We start from the raw sequence: 18704 nt of genomic DNA, 5'->3' as shown, positions 1-18704 counted from the left end.
CTACCTGCAACTGGCTTTGGGTGATTTTTACCTTTAGATTTTCACTGGCCTGTAATAATTTCTTTCTTGTATCTTTCGCCCATTTTAGGCTACTTGATATAATCTCTTTCCTACACCAATGTGATATCTTCTGGCCTGTCTCTAAATCCAGGCGTTTCCAAAATCTGACCAAAGCCATTTGAGCCTGAATGCAGTTTTAGTTCACTCAATCAAATTCCTAAAATTAATATTCTCACAACACATAACAGCACTGCTAATCTCAGTCATTTAACAGTGCATCCCTCTACCTTTGATCTGGATTGATCTTGTGTCGGAACCTTTTTTCTAGAGCTCAATGATCTTCAAAATGTTACCATATCCTGCCTAAGATAGCCAGGACCTGGGGTCAGGTCAACGCCAGTATGCTGTCAGAACACTCAGAAGCTCAGATGCAACTCTTCCAGTTCTGCAGCAGTTAGTTTGAATAATTGGATTATAACGGCCACTAACTGTCTGACCCTACATGAAAAGCAAAACAGTAAGGTGGAAATAACCCTACTGCACCATCGTTCAGGGATTCTCTAAGAGCTACAAAAAATGTTTGAAAAACCTTAGGAAGGAGGTGGAGGCTCAACTATAATGTAAGGGCAAACTAGTTTGCACAGCAATTATAAAAAGTTATCATATGCAAATCCGATCACGTACTGCATACTTCATGTACAGAATTAAAGCTATCAACAATGTATCAGGTGAGATATTTGCAATTGAGAAGAATCTTCTGAACCCACTGAATTTAGCCAAAAAATAACACCCTAGATTAGATCATGTGAGTACTTGACTTATTTTTCCAGGATAAAACTGCAGCTGGTGTTGGATTCGCTGACCTTATCTGAGACAGCCTGTCAGCCCCCCTTCAAAGCCTCCTTAGAATAGTTGTTGCCCTTCTTCATCCCAGAAACATGTACTGCAGTACTCGCTAGGAAGTCTCGTTCCAGCTGACCCCTCACATTTTTGCGCTGGGCTCTGCAGCTATCAGTTCTGCTATCACTAATTTATTAAATGCTTTTCTCTTATTAAAGTTGGAAGCAGTATGGAAACATGCCCCCAGTCAATAAATAGCCCAATGCAGACCCCCAGCTCCCTCAGTAACGTCAGTCCTATTTCACTCTTTCCCTTTCCACCAGAAATTCTTGAGAGATGTGTCAGCGCTCACCTCTGAGTTTCTTAAACGTAATGAGTCATTGGCTGGCACTTAGTCTGGTTTTCGACTCCAAGACAGCACAGAAACAGCCCCACTGGATGTCATAGCAGAACTTAGAGCCATCCTGGATAGTTCAAAGTTCAGCAGCTCATCTGATTCTTTATCTTCAGCAATCCATCCTGACCCACCTGAAAGAGATGCATGGCTTCTGGTGCAGGTTGAAGGCAATGTTTTTAATTTACAGAGCCCTGACAAATCAAGGTCTCACTTACATCCAAAGCTCGAGTAACCCTTTTGTACCCTCTAGAACTCTGAGATATTTAAATTCCAGACCAGCATGCCCCACAAAAGTGAATCGCAGTTTCATGGGTGGGCATTCTTTTTGCCTTTTGGCAACAAACCACAGGAACTGTTGCTGATGGCTTACAGAATCCGAAGAAATTTCCGGAAAAATAATTAAAATATGGCTTTTTAGTGATTACTTCTTGCTTGATAATACAGTGGAATCGCTCAGTTAATCCTTCACCACCAGGACGCCCAGTGCTAGGCATCAGTGATCTTTATAAATATTTCATCCATTCAGGTGCAGGTATTCTAGAAGCTGACCATATTGCATATGAAGCTGAGGACAGAACATCTTCAATTTGTCTGAAATTATAGGGCTGCCATCCTAAGGTGTGACACGAGTAAGAACTGAATTAGTAAACTGGGCAAGGTTCTCTGGTTTGCTACCAAAAGCAGCAAGAAATGGCAGTTTTCACATAGCAGGCATTGGAAACTAGGATGGTGGGGATGCCTTTTTAGTAAGCTAGTAAAGGACATTTACATATTTTGCCCATTTCCCCTCATTCTGAGAGTTGAGTTGGAGGATTGTCCTCATTGTTTTGATTTGGCCATGACACTATTGACCTACTTAATTTGTCAGGAAGCCTCTGATGTGTCTTGGACTCTGCAATTTTTTTTTTTTTTTTCCAGAAACATGGGTCAAACCTCAACACTTAGTCATTACACTTTCTTTTTCTTCGCCACTTCTCCTCTTTAACCTTTTTACATTGCAAACAATTAAATCTTTTCTCTGGTATGGTAGCACTGTGTTTTCTATTACAGTGTTTCATGAAAAGTATCTTAAGTATGTCTAGTCATAAGAGCTCTACTTTTCATTTTTACTTGTACAACTGAAAGTCAACCTCCTTTGCTCTTTTTGTGCTTCTAGGCGCCATTGTTTACGAGATCCTGTCTTGTTTAATAATGAGGAAAGCTGCACATTTCTTTCTTAACCCACTACACTTTTAAGATAACTTGGGCTAATACCGTAGATCAGCCTTTTTGTGTCCCAGGTTCTCCATTACACATTTTTAGTGGCTCCTGCACCACCCCTCACTGCATCTACCACAGGCTGAAGACTAGTACCACAGGTTAAAGCCCTCATGCATATCTTGCAAAATGTGGGAGTAGTGAAGGTTTCTTTTTTAGGTCTCGTATTATCAGCATGTGTGCTCTCTCCAAGACATTTTATTTACTGTTTAAGGGCTTTGAGCACTCCCATTACTTACCATTGGTGGGCTTCAAAGCCACTCTCAATTCCTTGCTTCCTGCTGACCAGTTCTGTGATTGGCACCTTCCTCTTCTTGCATATGACCCTCCCATAGAGCACGACTCAGGTACTTGTGTCCTTACACTGCTCGCCATTTTGGGACCTATTTTTTCCTTTTTGTTGAGCCACTTTACAGAGTGAATCTTTCCTAGCTGGCTAGGTCTTTTTTTTAGGCTGTCCAGCTTACTCGCTGTCTGTAAACAAGCCTTTCAATCTTGTTCTTATCTTGTCTCATTTGCTGTGCATTCAAAGACAGAGGTCAAATGTTAGGCTTTCTATTCCAGGGAACTTGGATTTTTTTTTCTTTGGCTTACTTCAAAGTGAGAGAATTTATGTGACAATCCATCCTGCTAAGTACCTATGCGAGAGGTCAGAAGGATTTTATCTTTTCTAGCACACAACAAAAATGAACTGCTAATATTTCAGAATACATCATCATAATGAGAACCCTAGAAATGAAGCAGGTTATTTTGTAATTCTGAAGTGTGGTGGAAAAACATACTTTAATATGATCATAACAAATCAATACACTTGGTGATGACATTTAAACTCATAATTGTTTTTTAAAGTTTTATATAGCACAAACTTGACCCGAAGGTATCAGAGCGCTTTACATGAGCACCAGTTGCGTTATAGATAGACACATTTTGTTAGACACGTAGAGATTAAGTGATTTGCCAAAATCACAGAATGTTGATCGTCCCTGCTGAGACTCGAACACGGTTCCCCAGCTTTGAGGTTGACCGCTCTAGCCGTTAAGCCACATTTGTGAGCAGTAAAACTGTATGTCATTACAAATGTAATGGCAATTTTCAATTGGAAATGTGTTGTCTGTAATGGCAGTCCACTATCACACCATGCATACACCCCAAAATGCCACTCCACTTTACACTACTCCACTCTACAACACCATACAGTACTTCACTCTACAACACACTGCTTCACTCAACGCCATTTCCCTCTATGCCATGCCACTCCACTCCACTCCACTCTAAGACACTCTACGGCATGGCTCCCCTCTCTACTCTCATCCACTCTAAGACCCTCCTCTCCAGTCTACCCAACCCAAGCTACCCCACTCGACTCCAATATACCCCTCTCCACTTCACCACTACAATCTACCTACTCCACTCTACTATTCCTGTCCACTATACTCTAATATACCCAATATACTCCACTCCAATGTATCCCACTCCACCTTAATCTACCCCCACTCAACTCCAATCTCCCCCACTCCACTGTACCCTGCGCCAATCCACCCAGTTCTACCCCCTGCCACTGTAACCTAATCCAATCTACCACACTCCACTCTACCCACTCCACCTCAATCTACCCCACTCCAGTCTATTTCAATCTACTTCACTACAGCCTACTTTACTTCAATCTGTTCCACTCCACTCCACCCCACCCCACTTCAACCTACTCTACTCCAACCTACTCTACTCCACTCCAATCTACCCCGCTACAAACTACCCCACTCCAGTCTACCCAAATCTTCCCCCTCCATTCCAATCTACCCCACTCCATTCAAATTTTCCCCACTGTAATTTACCCCACTCCAAGTACCCTGCTCCACTCCAATCGACCCCACTCTAACCTACCCTCCTCTATTCCCATCTAACCTACTCTAATCCACCCAGTCTACCCTACTCTGAGTACCCCACTCCACTCCAAATACCCCGCGTCACTCCAATGTTTAAATTTGTTTCCCAGTATGATTTGGTACTTTTTAATATTTTTTTGTTTTCTGACTTCTTACATAAATTGATTGGAAATAAAGCTGAAACAAGCATTTGGTGATTAATGCTGTTTGTTTTACGGTATTGATGTATTGCTTTGTCTTAATCCAGATGTTTATAAGAACTCAATGCTATTTGCCGAAGTGACGTATTGAGCTATGTAAAAATATAACCTTAATAGTGTCAGAGTAGTACATTGCACCAATTGAAATGAGGAGTGAAAGATTTGAATTAATTTTTTTTATTGGGTATGTGTATAGAAATTGTAAATTATTAAAGATGCGGTAGTTTGTAAAATTATCTAACCATTCTGATCTATTATTTGTTACATATATTACAGGATTTACGCAAACAAGTAGCTCCTTTATTGAAGAGCTTCCAGGCTGAGGTAAGAGTTTACAGTTTGATAGTTTTACATGCCACATTTTTGTTCTACAAAGTCTGCTGTATTAACATACTGCCCAGGGATGTTATTAAGATAGGATAACCTCCCATGAACATACATGTTCTCACTTGTTCAGCAAATTCAACCGGGGCCTAGAGGTGCTTACCAACTTACGGTAGGACAAGCGGTGGGATTGGGCCAAACTAAATTAAAACCCATCTCCGAGACTAGGTTATATAGTTTGGCAAGGTACAGTGAGAATGTTGAAGCATTTTAGTTGATGGCATGCTGTAGGCTACAAATAAACAAAGAAGCCATAAGATGATCCAATGGTATTTAATGAAAGGTCACAACCAAAGGACCCCATCCACCATGAACCTCCAGCTGCTCCAGCCTCCAGTGCAGACTGAACAGTAAAATTACTGGGGACTTGGGTTATAACAGTGTTAGAATGCCACACACGCCTTTAGCCCAACCCATTTATAGAAAAGGATCTGAAGGCAGGTGTTTCCTCTTCCACGTAAAGTGGTCTGTCTCATCAAACAGCAACCAGAGGTGGTCCATGAAGCCAGGGAAATGCTAAGCATCTCACTGCCTGCTCTATAACACCCAGGAGGGACGGCAGACTGCAGGGGCTCCTTACCCTTCCAGAGAGATGGCTGGGCCATGCCTTAAAAAGTGCTTCATTTGAGCCCCTTGTTGCCACCGGCACTTATTTGTACTTCCGCTATTCCCGACAGCAAGAGAGGGAAAAACACTCAAATCGGAAAGATGAAGAAGGCAAACCCGAGAAACCCGTCACACAGGGAGAAAGTTGGAACGTGCAAGAGGGAGATAAAGGTGCAGGGAGAGTCTTGTAGTGAATTAAAGAGGCATAATGTGGATTCTAGACGCGAACGAGCTGCACCATTGAATTGCACAGGCTGGGGACTCCTGGGCAGGAGCTTCAGGCACCGGCACTTTCTTCTAACTTCAGCATTGCCTAAGATATATTATCAGTAAGACAGTAGGATTTTGGCAATTTGGACATACGAATATTTTTCTTGGCCTCGTATATGGGGTCATTTGTCTTAAAGTAAGTTGAACGGTACATATTGTTTTTGGACTTGAACTAATGGGGGGATTGTCGCAAGTACTCTTTGGGCTTTCTTCATGGTGCATTGTTCCGTGCTATTATTTGCTGTACAATACTTTAGGTGGAATAATTTGCACAGAAATTTAAATAAAAAAATAGCTTTTGGCTTACAGTGCTGAACATGACTCATATTTGGGTAACCATAAAACCATACTTTTTGTGACGCTGTTATTAAATCAAGAATGGTACAAAAACAGGCACTAATTAGGTTATACGTTTGTAAGAATGTATTTTATGCTTTAAATGTACGGTTTTCGTGATATTTTAGGAACTTGATATTTGTTTTTTTGCTAAACTAATAAGTATATGATACGATAGGTTTTAAATTGCTCAATTGTATGGGTGAACAATATACATGCTACAGAATTCAGAGGGCGTATTTCTTCATGGCGAAGTAATCTGGGCATAATTGTTTTGGGAATACATTTTTATACAACACACCTTCTGTAATATTTTCTTAATTGCATCAGGGTTGATAAGGGCTGTGTTTCTTTCAGCATTAATTTACAGGGTATTATTCTGACCCTAAGAATTTCGGGCGTTGAACCCTGTGATTTAGTATTTTGAGGGTACTGTCCTCCAAGACACGCTAGCCTGGGTATATTTACATTAGCCTACACTGAACTGCTTTTTTAGGTCTGGCCTAACGCAGCGTGCAAGCGCTGCTTAGGAGTGAGTGACCTCTTGGAATCACAGGACTTTTTGGGAAACTCGTGCATGTACTTCACTTGCCGGAGTGAGCAGCTGCGCCATCTGTTTCCGAGCGGCACGCTGTGTGCCATCTGTTTGGTTTCCTATTCCAAAGGCTTTGTTGCATTCACGTTGTGGCCGCGCGTCCGAGCACTGTTTTCTGTAAACTGCGCTTTTGATCGTAAAATAGCTCATATGGTTCCACGATCTCTGAAGACTTGCGGATTAGAAAGTGGTAACAAAGCATCGGCTCGTCCTTTCATCCTTCCAAGTTCGACATGTGTATAAGAGATGGCTAATACTATAGCGCCAATTCACACTTCAGTGTGCGGTGCGCACGCTCATTATTATGAGACCGGGATTCTTAAAAGAAAACTCCCTGGTGCCAAATACTAATCAAATGAGGCCCACGCTCGCGTCGGAAATGAAAAATGGGTAGTTCGAGGCTTTAGGCTTACGTCAAAATAGAAATTGTGGTTCGCTTAGGCGGTCTCAGTAAGTTTCATAGATAATCAAAAAGCAAAAAAAATGTACTTGCTCAATCTAAAATAATCACTTATTTACAGGAATATACAAAGATACAACAAACTGCAGGCATGGGTTTGTCGTATTTGAAATAATAATGAGTAATTTTCACCAATTTAGCAGTACATACAAAACGTTATCTCACCATTATGGGATGACCCTGAAGCTTCGTCCATTTAACCATTTACATTATGTGCCACTAGGCACTAGCATACATGATCGACGTCATAGCGCGTCTCTCTTACCACAGACTCCTGTCCTTGCTCTGCGGTGCTCACCTCCCTCGGCGTAGATGACAGCAGGAGGCACGTGACGTCACCCATCCTTCACAGGAGCACTTCAGCCCCACAGAACCACAGGCGGGAGAGAGCGAGTCACCCCCCCTTCCAGTCACTGCACTTTCTCCCCCACCTGCCTCGTTTCCACTTATCTTCCTTTGCCCTTTCACCCGAACTCATCTTCACACTTCCCCCTTTTCTTCTACTCCATATGCCCTTCTCACCCTTCCTTCTCCGACCCCTCCCTCCTCTTTTCTCAGCCCTTTGCCCTCTCCCCCATCCTATTCCCCCCTCCCAGCTCATCTCTGTACCCGCAGTCCTTCTCTCCACTTAATTCTCCTCTCTCCACTTAATTCTCCTCTCTCCAGGAGCGTGGCTGTCATTGGGGCACCATGTGTCTGAACCCTGAGGGGCCCGTTCAGCCCTGGTCATTGCTGTATTTACTACTGCCGCCACAGTCAGAGGGGCCCTTTCCTTGCACAGGGAAGGGCCCGTGGCGTCTCTCTGACTTAGCCTCTTCTTGTCCTCACCCCCTCTTTCTCTTGCCTCCCCTCTCCCTTGCCTCCCCTCTCCCTTACAAACCCTGCTCCTCAAGGCCTTTTTCTGGGGGTGATCGCCCACCGGATGGCCCACGGCGAGCGGAGACCACGGTTCGGTTTCACCGTGTCTGGAGCGCGGACTGGCCCGTCCCCCTACCGCCCGTTTCCGTGTTTTCGTTGGTTGTGAAACCGGCTCTGCTGACTCTGTTCCTTGTGACACATTCACATAGCTGCCAAGTTTTCTGCAGGCTCATGTGAGACATGTTCATGTTTTTAGTGTACTTATATGCGACATTACAATGTGTTAAGTGTGCCATTTAGAGTGACACTTCGAGTAGAACAAAGCTGGCATCTCACATCAGTAACCCATGTGTGCAATGGAATGGACTAGAAATAGCTTCAAACCACTGTCATTTTTATAGAGTCGGGTTTTTCTTTCTGCGGGGCGTACACGGTAACTCTGGAGGGGAAAGTCGGGGACACCTCATCGGTCTATCCCTGAAACTGACATCCGGGATACCAGCCACGGGGCTCCTCGTGTTGCTGCCCCAGCTCCTGTATCTAGATTTAGGAACATAGTTTCTGTTGGTTTTAATTAACATGTAATTAAACAATTTAAAAACAAAGATCGTGTGTGAAAGTGAAGCGAGTTTGCCCCATATAAAAGCGCAGGTTTTCTCCTGGAGGGTGCGTTTTGTTTTTGGAGTGAAGTTTTATTTTCAGGTTGACCCATGAAATTCAAAAGCTAGGACGTCCTCCTTTAAGTTATGTACGCGCGTTGTTGTGGCTGCGACTCAATGGGCTTAAAGACAAGAATCAATAAAATTGCACACTAGTGTTGCAGCGTGAACCCATGCGCTGACAGATCTTCGATTAGGAAAGTGCAACTACTTCTGTTGCTGGGTGCAGGCCCCAGGAAATCACAGCCAATAAACAACAAATACACTGTCACTGTTTTTAAGCCATGTTGTGCAATGTGGCTGCTGGACAGCATAGCAAATAAAAGCAAGCATTGGCATAGCCAATAGGTCTCGCTTTTGGGACCTTATAAGTATTTAGTTCTCCAGTATTGGGGTGTCTTTCATAGATTCACATGCTTGAATATTCCCCGTCGTCGAAGTGGGAGTCCCACGGTACATAACAAAGCAATGTAGTAATAACATAAGCCTATTAGGCATAAAAGAAAGAAAAACCATAGAGTTTTCATAGATAGACAACTTGTCACTTCTATAACATATCACTGTTGTTATGTTCTAGGCCAAATCCAGCCAATCAGGCGTCCGCACCCTCTAGAACCCTCTCCCCAGAGACTCAGGCTCTCAGATTTTCTACCGCACGTCGTGTGAAGGGAGTCTCCCTGAGCTTGCTCAGTTTTTTCTTCTCATACTTCACAGAATATTGAGTTTATGATGTCTACAACCAAGAAGTCCCTATTCAGACCTTGTGGGAGCTGTGGTAAACTGAGACTTCATTCTGAAGATCCTCACAAAAAATGCATTTATTGTTTATACCCTGAACATCAGGTAAAAGACTGTAAAATTTGCAGAACCTTCTCACAAAAAACTTTGAAGGATAGAGAAGGGCGTCTCCTTCTGTGGCTACAGAAGTTAAAAACTTCAGAAAATCCTGTTTCTGATGTGGAGAGTGTATCTTCCATTCAAACTGCTCCCTCTTTGAAAAGGTCTTGTGACTCTCAAAAGGTTTCTCCTAGACCTAAGGTGATGAAGAAACATCATGTAGAAAAGATTTCTACACAACCTTCTACTTCAAGAGGGGTGATTTCCCCCCACAGGAGTCTCTCTGTTTCATTGACGCCCCCGAGATCGGATTCTCAGGCGTCTAAGACTCCATCTGCGCAGTTTTTACCACAGAAACTGCCTCTCTCGTCGACCAGCTCATCAACGCTTCCTCCATCGACGAGAGCTGCCGTCGTCGCATCTACATCGACGACCTCGGCATCTATGTCTATGAAGCCAACCATGATCATGTCGTCTGCGTCTTCACCGTCGACGCTGGTGTCAGTTAAGGTGAGACCCATTTCATCGACGCTACCCTTAACTTCGTCGTCGACGACTATCAAACAGAAGAAGAAGCAAACGTCGTCGACGGGTGCTTCGTCGTCGAAGGGTACTTCGTCGTCGAGGAGTGGTTCGTCGTCGACGGTAGCTTCGTCGTCGGCGGGTGCTTCGTCGACGGCGGTGGTCTCTTAGTCGGCGGTGGCTCTGTCGTTGACTGTAGCTCTGTCGTCGACGGTAGCTCTGTCGGCGGCGATGACCTCGTCGGCGACGGTGGCTTCGTCGACGACGGTGGCTTCGTCGTCGACGGTAGCTTCGTCGGCGACGGCAGTTCAACGTCGAATTTCAGCGCCAGTAACAACGGCGACGACTCCAACTCTGGATTTGCTACCATTAGAGACTTCAAACTCTCTGCTTCAACGACGGCATTCGTCTCTGGACACCCCGATGACACTTAAAACACCTGTACAGCCTCCTGAAGTGCTGTTTTCATCTGACAATGAAGACTACGAGTATGATAGATTTCGGGCTGCTCACAGTCCTTCAGAACTTCTAATTAAATGTCAGGACTCGGAGGATGATGAGGAAGACTTGCAACAAGATGATTTCTCATCTTATGACACACATCCAGTTCAGGAACCTCATATGGCACAATTGCCTTTAAGTCTGATTTCCAATTTACAGTACATGCTGGATGATTATAATCGCCGTTTTCCGCGGTCGAGCCATACCACTCCAGCGCCGCAGACACCTCAACAACCTGTTTTACATAGGGAAACAGTAGTCACACCTACATCAGTGACCAGAGAACAATGTCTTGGGGTTCCTCCAATAACACTGGAAGATATTGTCGAGGAACAAGATGATGACGCTGACAAGGAGGAAGGTGAGCTGGATGATGCTTCCCTCCTTTCTGAGTGGGACAACTATCAGATTCAAACCCCTTCTCCCGCTGATCCAGCCCCTTTGGATTCTCCCCCAGTTGACATTGGTGGTTTTCATTTGCTCATGGAAAGAGCAGCGAAAAGATTTCACCTCCCTATGACAACCAGGGAGGAGGATTGTTTCTTATATGACTTTAAGGACCAACCTCAAAAGCAGGTCCGCTGCATTCGAATCATTGATTTTATATTTGTAAGAGGGCCTTAAATTGATGCAGACTCCTAATTCGATTCCAGCCATCCTTCCTAGGATAGACCAAAAATACAAGGCTCCTCCAAATTCTCCTGCCTGTTTGACTTCACAAACAAAGCCTGGTTCTATTATTACTCAGGCAGACTTCACAGATGTCTCTCCCCTGAGGCGGAAGCCGGGGGCTTTGCTCTGATCGAATTTTAAAATACTGCATAATTTTAAAACTGTAATTGTATTTTGTATCTTGTGCATGTTTAGTTGATTTTAAAAACTACCTGCACGTCTTTCCGCCCCCTCGAACCCGATTCCCAGCGTGCATTTCCAGTTCCTGGCGCTTGGGGAGAAGGGGTTCGGCCATCTTGGGTGAGGGAGGGGTAGCGCTGCAGCTGCTGGCCGCCTCCCGCCCTCCCAGAATATTTAATCAGGCGAACAGCGCTGCGCGCTGACTTCACAGATGTCTCTCCCCTGAGGCGGAAGCCGGGGGCTTTGCTCTGATCGAATTTTAAAATACTGCATAATTTTAAAACTGTAATTGTATTTTGTATCTTGTGCATGTTTAGTTGATTTTAAAAACTACCTGCACGTCTTTCCGCCCCCTCGAACCCGATTCCCAGCGCGCATTTCCAGTTCCTGGCGCTTGGGGAGAAGGGGTTCGGCCATCTTGGGTGAGGGAGGGGTAGCGCTGCAGCTGCTGGCCGCCTCCCCCCCTTCTCACACCGGATATAAGGGCATGAACATCCGTCCGCGCAGCGGGCGGGCGCAGCGGGCGCGCCGAAGGCGTGCCAAAGGCAAGCCCGTCTGCGCCCGTCTGCGCCTGGCCCGCGCCCAGGGCCAAGAACCCTGCTCCGGCTCCCTTATATCTCAAGTCAGCCTACTCTCGTATGGCCCTGATGGAGCTTCAACCAACCACTTCCTTTCGATGCACTAAACATGACCTATCACAAATGCCTATGGTTGCCAACTTGATTTGCCCCCACTGTAGTAGTATGATTTCTATTAACAACTGGAAGACTCCCCCCTAAACTGCAAAGAGACGTCAACGAGGTGGTCATTCTTATGGCCCTCATCAATGCGCGGTCACTGGGCAAACACAGCCAAGAAATAGCGGACCTTATCACTGATAACAACTTAGATGCCCTTTATATCACTGAAACATGGACTGATAATGCATCAGCCCCTTATCTAGTAATTGCAGTCCCTCTCGGCTACAAAGCCTACCGACAGGACAGGGTTAGAAAAAAGGGAGGGGGTCTGGCCATTATAGCAAGAGACCGGTTCAAGGTCCGAACATCAGCTATTCCTGTTACATCATGTGAAGCCATGCACTTTAACATAAAGTTCACAGCCCTTTTTAACTTTAAGGGAGTTCTCCTATACCGTACCCCTGGGACAAGAGCAGCCTTTTTGACCAACTTAAGCATGATAACTGAATCGATAGCCACCGAAGAGTCTACGACAATTATGGGTGACATGAATTTCTACCTAGAACAAGAAAATGATAGGGACACCGCCGCCCTTACATCAGACCTAGAAATAATGGGCCTTAGACAACTGGTTACCTCTCCCACCCACCAGGCAGGACATACGCTGGACGGTATTTTTTCTAACGTAGAGGGCCTGCACATATTAAATATTCTACCCATGCCATGGACGGATCACTTTGCTATATTTAGCGGCCTGACAATCAAGGAATCATTGAGGAAGAAGGTCACATCTACTAAGCCAGGCTCTTTCAAAGTATGGAAGAATATAAACCATACTGAACTAAAAATACTTCTGGACAAAACTTGCCCAGACCTATCCAATGAACCCAATACCGCCACTCGTCAATTCCATGAATGGCTAGGTGATGCCACGAATCACCTAGTACCCACTAAACTCCATTCCAGGAATAGAAGCACACCGACCGCTCCGTGGTACACAGAGGAATTAAGAACCCAAAAACAATTAAGTAGGAATAGGGAAAGGCACTGGCGTAGAACCTATGACACCGAAAGCAAGATCAAATATAAAGAATCATTGGCCACTTACAAAACTATGATTATTGCAGCCAAAAAAACATTTTTTTCGGAACGAATTGAAAATGCTAAAAACTCTAGTAGGCAACTATATGACATCACTAAAACCTTATCTGGTAATGCACCAGATCTAAATCCGTCCCCGTCACAATCATTCTGCGACGCGTTGTCTGAGTTCTTTTTCTCCAAGGTCAATGACATATACCAAGCTTTTACTTCAAAAATTAACATCACCAGAGCCCCTCCCTCTCACATTTCCTCAGGAAACACCTTGTCCAGTTTTAAGGCTCTTACTATTGATCAAACAAAAATCATTATCACGTCAATTAAAACGGGATCGGCTCTGGACCCTTGCCCTTCCTCAGTTCTTTCTATGGTAATGGACACTACTGTTCCGGTCATCACTCATGTTTGCAACACAATACTGAGTTCAGGGACATATCCAGATTCCTTAAAAAACACACTGGTTAAACCCCTGCTGAAGAAACCCAGTTTAGATAGGGAGGAACTAAAGAATTATAGGCCCATAGCAAGCCTCCCTTTCCTAGCTAAAGTGGCGGAAAAAGCCATGAACCAGCAGCTATTAGAGTATATAGAGAAACATCATCTATTGGACGACACACAGTTTGGCTTCCGTAAGTATCACGGTACGGAAACCGCCCTTATCAAAGCAGCAGACGACATCAGAATTATCCGTGACCAGGGAGGGACAGCATTACTCGTATTGTTAGATCTCTCGGCAGCTTTCGACACGGTCGACCACAAGATCTTGGTGGACCGTGTCGGAAGGATGGGCATTCATCACACTGCGAGAGACTTGCTCTCCTCCTTCCTGGCCGATAGAACGCAGGTGGTCACACTGTGGCCATACCAATCGGCCAAGCTGTCACTTCCGTGTGGGGTTCCTCAAGGCTCATCCCTTAGTCCGACACTATTTAACATCTATGTGTCGGACCTTGCTTGTGTAACCAAAGCATACGGGATGAGCCTAACCTCATATGCTGATGACACGCAACTGGTGTTGGCCATTAAAGGTGACGGGCTGGAGGTGGCAGAGCGCTTCCAAAATGGAATGATGGCGATTGGAGAGTGGATGGCAGGTAACTGCCTGAAGCTCAACTCTGCTAAAACGGAGGTGGTCATCTTTGGACCCCTCTCCCCGATTTGGTCTGTATCCTGGTGGCCACCAGCCTTCGGTACCCCTCCTAGCCCGACCCCTAAGGTCAGGAATTTGGGAGTAACTTTTGATGATCATCTCAACTTCATGGCACACGCGAACAAAGTAGCAGCCACAGCCCATCATAAACTTAGAATGATAAGGAAAATCATCCCTTTTCTACCGGATGCTGCTGCCAAAACACTGGTCAGTTCCTTAGTACTTTCATCCTTAGACTACTGCAATGCACTTTTTCTAAATGCCCAAGCCAGGGTAACAAAAAAACTGCAGACAATACAGAATGCAGCAGCACGTCTGCTGTCTAGAACACCCAAGTTTGCACCCATTTCTGATACTATAAGGACATACCACTGGTTGACGATCCAAAACAGGATCAAGTTTAAATCACTCTGCATAGTCTACAAGGCACTTCGCGATCAAGGACCACGCCCCCTCAAGGACCAGCTTATACCCTATAAACCGGTCAGACATCTTCGATCCATAACTCTCAACCAATTAGTGGTTCCACGTTCCAAAACAGTCTCCTGGGGTGACCGCCAATTTTCAGCTGTGGCTCCTAAGATATGGAATACTTTGCCACAACATATCAAAACCAGCCCCTCACTTTTGCAGTTTCGGAAGAAACTAAAAACCTGGCTGTTTAACCAGTGACACTGCCCATGATCTTCCGAAGTTATCAATATCTTGGGGAAAGATAGCTGTATAGTCTAGCGCCGAGACGCCTACGGGTATTCGCTCACGCTCAATAAATGTTAGAAATAAATAAATAAACGCCGATCTAGGAACCCTTCATCTCCTTTGTCGGCACCTCCAGATCGCGAAGGTCGACGGCTGGATGGTATAGGGAAAACATTTTCCACTATGGCGGCAGCTACGGTTCGAGCGGCCAATTCTTTGGCGATCTTGGGCCGCTACGATCGCCAAATGTGGTCGGACATTTCATCTCTGATTAATCTCATTCCTGAATCATCCAGGCTAGAGGCTTTGAAAATTCTCCAAGAGGGAGAAAAAATTTGTTCGGAGATTATAGACTGCGCCATGGATGTGTCCTCTTCTGGCTTCCGTCTTTTGGCTGGTGCTGCAGTCCTGAGGCGTCAGGGCTGGTTACGGGCCACGTCTTTTCGTCAAGAAGTGCAAACAAAGATCCTGGACATGCCTTGCGACGGCGAGTCCCTTTTTGGCCAGCATATAGATGATGCCCTTCAAGCAATTAAGAAGGACACTGACACAGCTCGTGCTCTAGGATCTTTACAATTAAAAAAACAGCCTTTTCGAGGCGCAAGGGGTCGTGGTTCCTCTTCTTCCTTTCGTGGTAATTCCAACCAATACAGGCAAGGACAAAACCGCTTTTCCGCACAAAATCAGCAATCGTATCGGCAGCAAAATTCTTCCAACTACAGACAATACAGAGGCAAATCTTCTTACAGAGGAAAGGATTCCTCAAAGAAACAATGACTCTCACTACCCTCAGTCACGGACTCCTCCAAAACTTGGAGGTCGAATCTCCCGCTTCTTCTCCAAATGGTCGCAAATAACCACAGATCAATGGGTTCTCGATATTGTGCACAGGGGACACGCTTTGGAATTTATAAAGATTCCTCCAAATACTCCACCAAGAGGTCCTCCTCCTGCACATTTGAAAGAGCTACTGAAGCAGCTAAACATTTTATTGAGAAAGGGCGCGATCGAAGTGGTGCCAAAACTACAGAAGAGCAAGGGGTTCTACTCAAGGTTCTTCCTTATACAGAAGAAGTCGGGAGAATGGCGTCCTATTTTGGATTTGCGAGCCCTGAACAAATACATAAAGACACAAACTTTCCGTATGTTGTCCCTACAAGAAGTCCTTCCTTTTCTCTCTCAAGGAGAATTCATGACAACACTAGATCTACAAGACGCTTATTTTCATCTTCCCATATTGCCAAGACACAGAAAATTCCTCAGATTCAGGGTGGCCGGACGAGATTTTCAATTCGGCCTTCGTTCTGCTCCCCGAGTGTTCACAAAAGTCCTTGCACCGGTGGCAGCTTACCTTCGCCTTCAGGGAGTTAAAATCTTTCCCTACTTGGACGACTGCCTTCTAAAGGCGAAGTCTTTCGAACTAGCGTCCAAACAAACTCTGTTTTGCAGATCCCTTTTCCAATCTCTGGGCCTCACACTGAACTTGGAAAAATCTCAGTTGCACCCAGCTCAAAACAGATTGTTCTTGGGAGCCATTCTGGATACCACTCTAGGAAAAGCTTTTGTGTCGCACGAACGACGACAACGTCTTCGCGATCTAGCGTCCTCTATCCATCTAAAAGAGTTCGTTTCTGTCCGACAGTTGAAATCTTTCCTAGGGATGTTGTCGTCCTGCATTCCTCTAGTCCCTCTCTGCCGCCTGAAGATGAGACCTGTCCAAGAAGAACTGGACAAGCAATGGGCTCAGGTCTCGGGCACTTTCAACGACTTAGTCAGAGTCACACATCGCTTAAAAAGAGCTCTTTTGTGGTGGACTCACGAAGAGCATGTCTCCGTGGGGCATCCTTTTCTAGCGGACACTCTACAATTTACCCTCACCACCGACGCATCTCTCGAGGGTTGGGGCGCCCACTTGCAGGGCCTAACTGTGAAGGGCAAGTGGTCTGTTCATCAAAAGACGAGACACATCAACCTGTTAGAATTACTGGCCATCTTTCTGGCTTTAAAAGCTTTCAGAACCATCATTCACGGAAGCACACTATTGATCCGGACGGACAACACAATGTGCATGCACTATATCAACAAGCAAGGAGGCACGAGGTCCGTTCTGTTGTCCCTTCAGGCTCAAAAGATTTGGGAATGGGCGATTCAACATCACATTGCCCTCACAGCAGTACATGTTCCGGGAGCGTCCAACATTCTGGCGGATTCCCTAAGCAGATCCTCCACGACCAATCACGAATGGGAATTGCACCAACCCATTCTGGATCACATATTCCAGCTATGGGGTCCCCCAAATCTGGATCTTTTTGCAACTTATCTGAACCGGAAATGCCAGTTCTACGCAAGTTGGCTTCCCCAACCAAAATCATGCAGGAATGCCTTTTTGATGAACTGGTCCACAATTTATGCTTACGCTTTTCCACCAATACCTCTAGTCCCCAAGGTTCTACGGAAAATGAGGAAAGAACCCTGTCGGCTCATCCTAATAGCTCCCCGATGGCCTCGACAAATATGGTTCACGGAACTGCTACTACTGTCCCAGTGCGAACCAATCATGCTTCGTCCTCTTCCGAATCTTTTGACCATGGAACACGGTCAAATTTGTCATCCCGATCCGGCGTCTCTACACTTAGCGGTTTGGAACCTGAGTACTTTGAATTTGGACATCCCTTTGGAGTGCAGAGAAGTCTTAGCAAAAGCTAGAGCTCCTTCTACTGTAAAAACTTATAAACTCAAATGGAAACGATTTTGTTCATGGTGCAGTGATGCCAAAATTCATCCTATACAGTCCAGGCCAGAGCAACTTTTACCTTTCTTTTTGCACCTAGCAAAATCAGGCCTTTCATATGCTACCCTTAAGGTCTTTTTAGCGGCAATCTCACCGTTCCGTCAAGATGGCTCTAACTCCCTTTACTCGTCAAGAGTAATGCAACAATTCTTCAAAGGACTTTTTCGGATGTTTCCTCCGATACGTCGGCCTCCTCCTCCTTGGCATTTAAACATTGTATTGGCGCAGCTCATGTAATCGCCATTCGAGCCAATCCATAAGGTCAGCCTCAAACATGTCACTTGGAAGACTTCTCTTCTCCTAGCTCTTACATCCTCACGCCGGGTCCGTGACTTGCAAGCATTTACCATTAACCCACCTTTTCTTCAATTTACTAATGACTCTGTCCTGCTTCGCACCAATCTGGCCTATATCCCTAAAGTGCCATCTGATTTCCACCTCAATCAGCCGGTTGTTCTAAAAACATTTTTTCCTAATCCTCAAACTTTTGCAGAAAAGTCACTTCATTCTTTGTATGTCAAGAGATGTCTCAAATTTTATCTTCAGAGAACTGCTGCCATTCGTAAAAATGACCAACTCTCATAGGTTTCACACGTTATAGTTAGCTGGACATTTCACTCGTGAAAAACCATTGAAATTCCCCCGTTATAGTTAGTGCAGGCAACTATAACTCACGCGACCGCAATCCTCTGCTGATGACGTCAGATATTACATCACTGATGACATATGTGTCTTTCTGAAAAAAAAATATTTGTAATATATGTATAGCTAAAAATTAATGGAAGAAGACATGGGTAAATAAGTGTCTAAATACAGTGATGTAATA

At 44.9% G+C, this 18704-nt stretch overlaps 1 protein-coding gene across 3 annotated transcripts in view; it reads left to right on the top strand.

Annotated features, from left to right (window-relative positions):
• CUX1 (cut like homeobox 1) overlaps window positions 1-18704 on the top strand; it is a 1097219-nt gene that overhangs the window by 217163 nt on the left and 861352 nt on the right. For all 3 annotated transcript variants that reach the window (XM_085649842.1, XM_085649843.1, XM_085649841.1), the window contains exon 3: window positions 4854-4901. In XM_085649842.1, the coding sequence (XP_085505968.1) occupies window positions 4854-4901 (48 nt within the window). The remainder of the gene's footprint in view (window positions 1-4853; window positions 4902-18704) is intronic.

Source organism: Triturus cristatus, chromosome 3_2 (genome assembly GCF_964204655.1).
Source record: "Triturus cristatus chromosome 3_2, aTriCri1.1, whole genome shotgun sequence".
Taxonomy (NCBI): Eukaryota; Metazoa; Chordata; class Amphibia; order Caudata; family Salamandridae; genus Triturus; species Triturus cristatus.
Note: the sequence above shows the minus strand (reverse complement) of the source record. Positions and strands in the feature narration are given on the sequence as shown.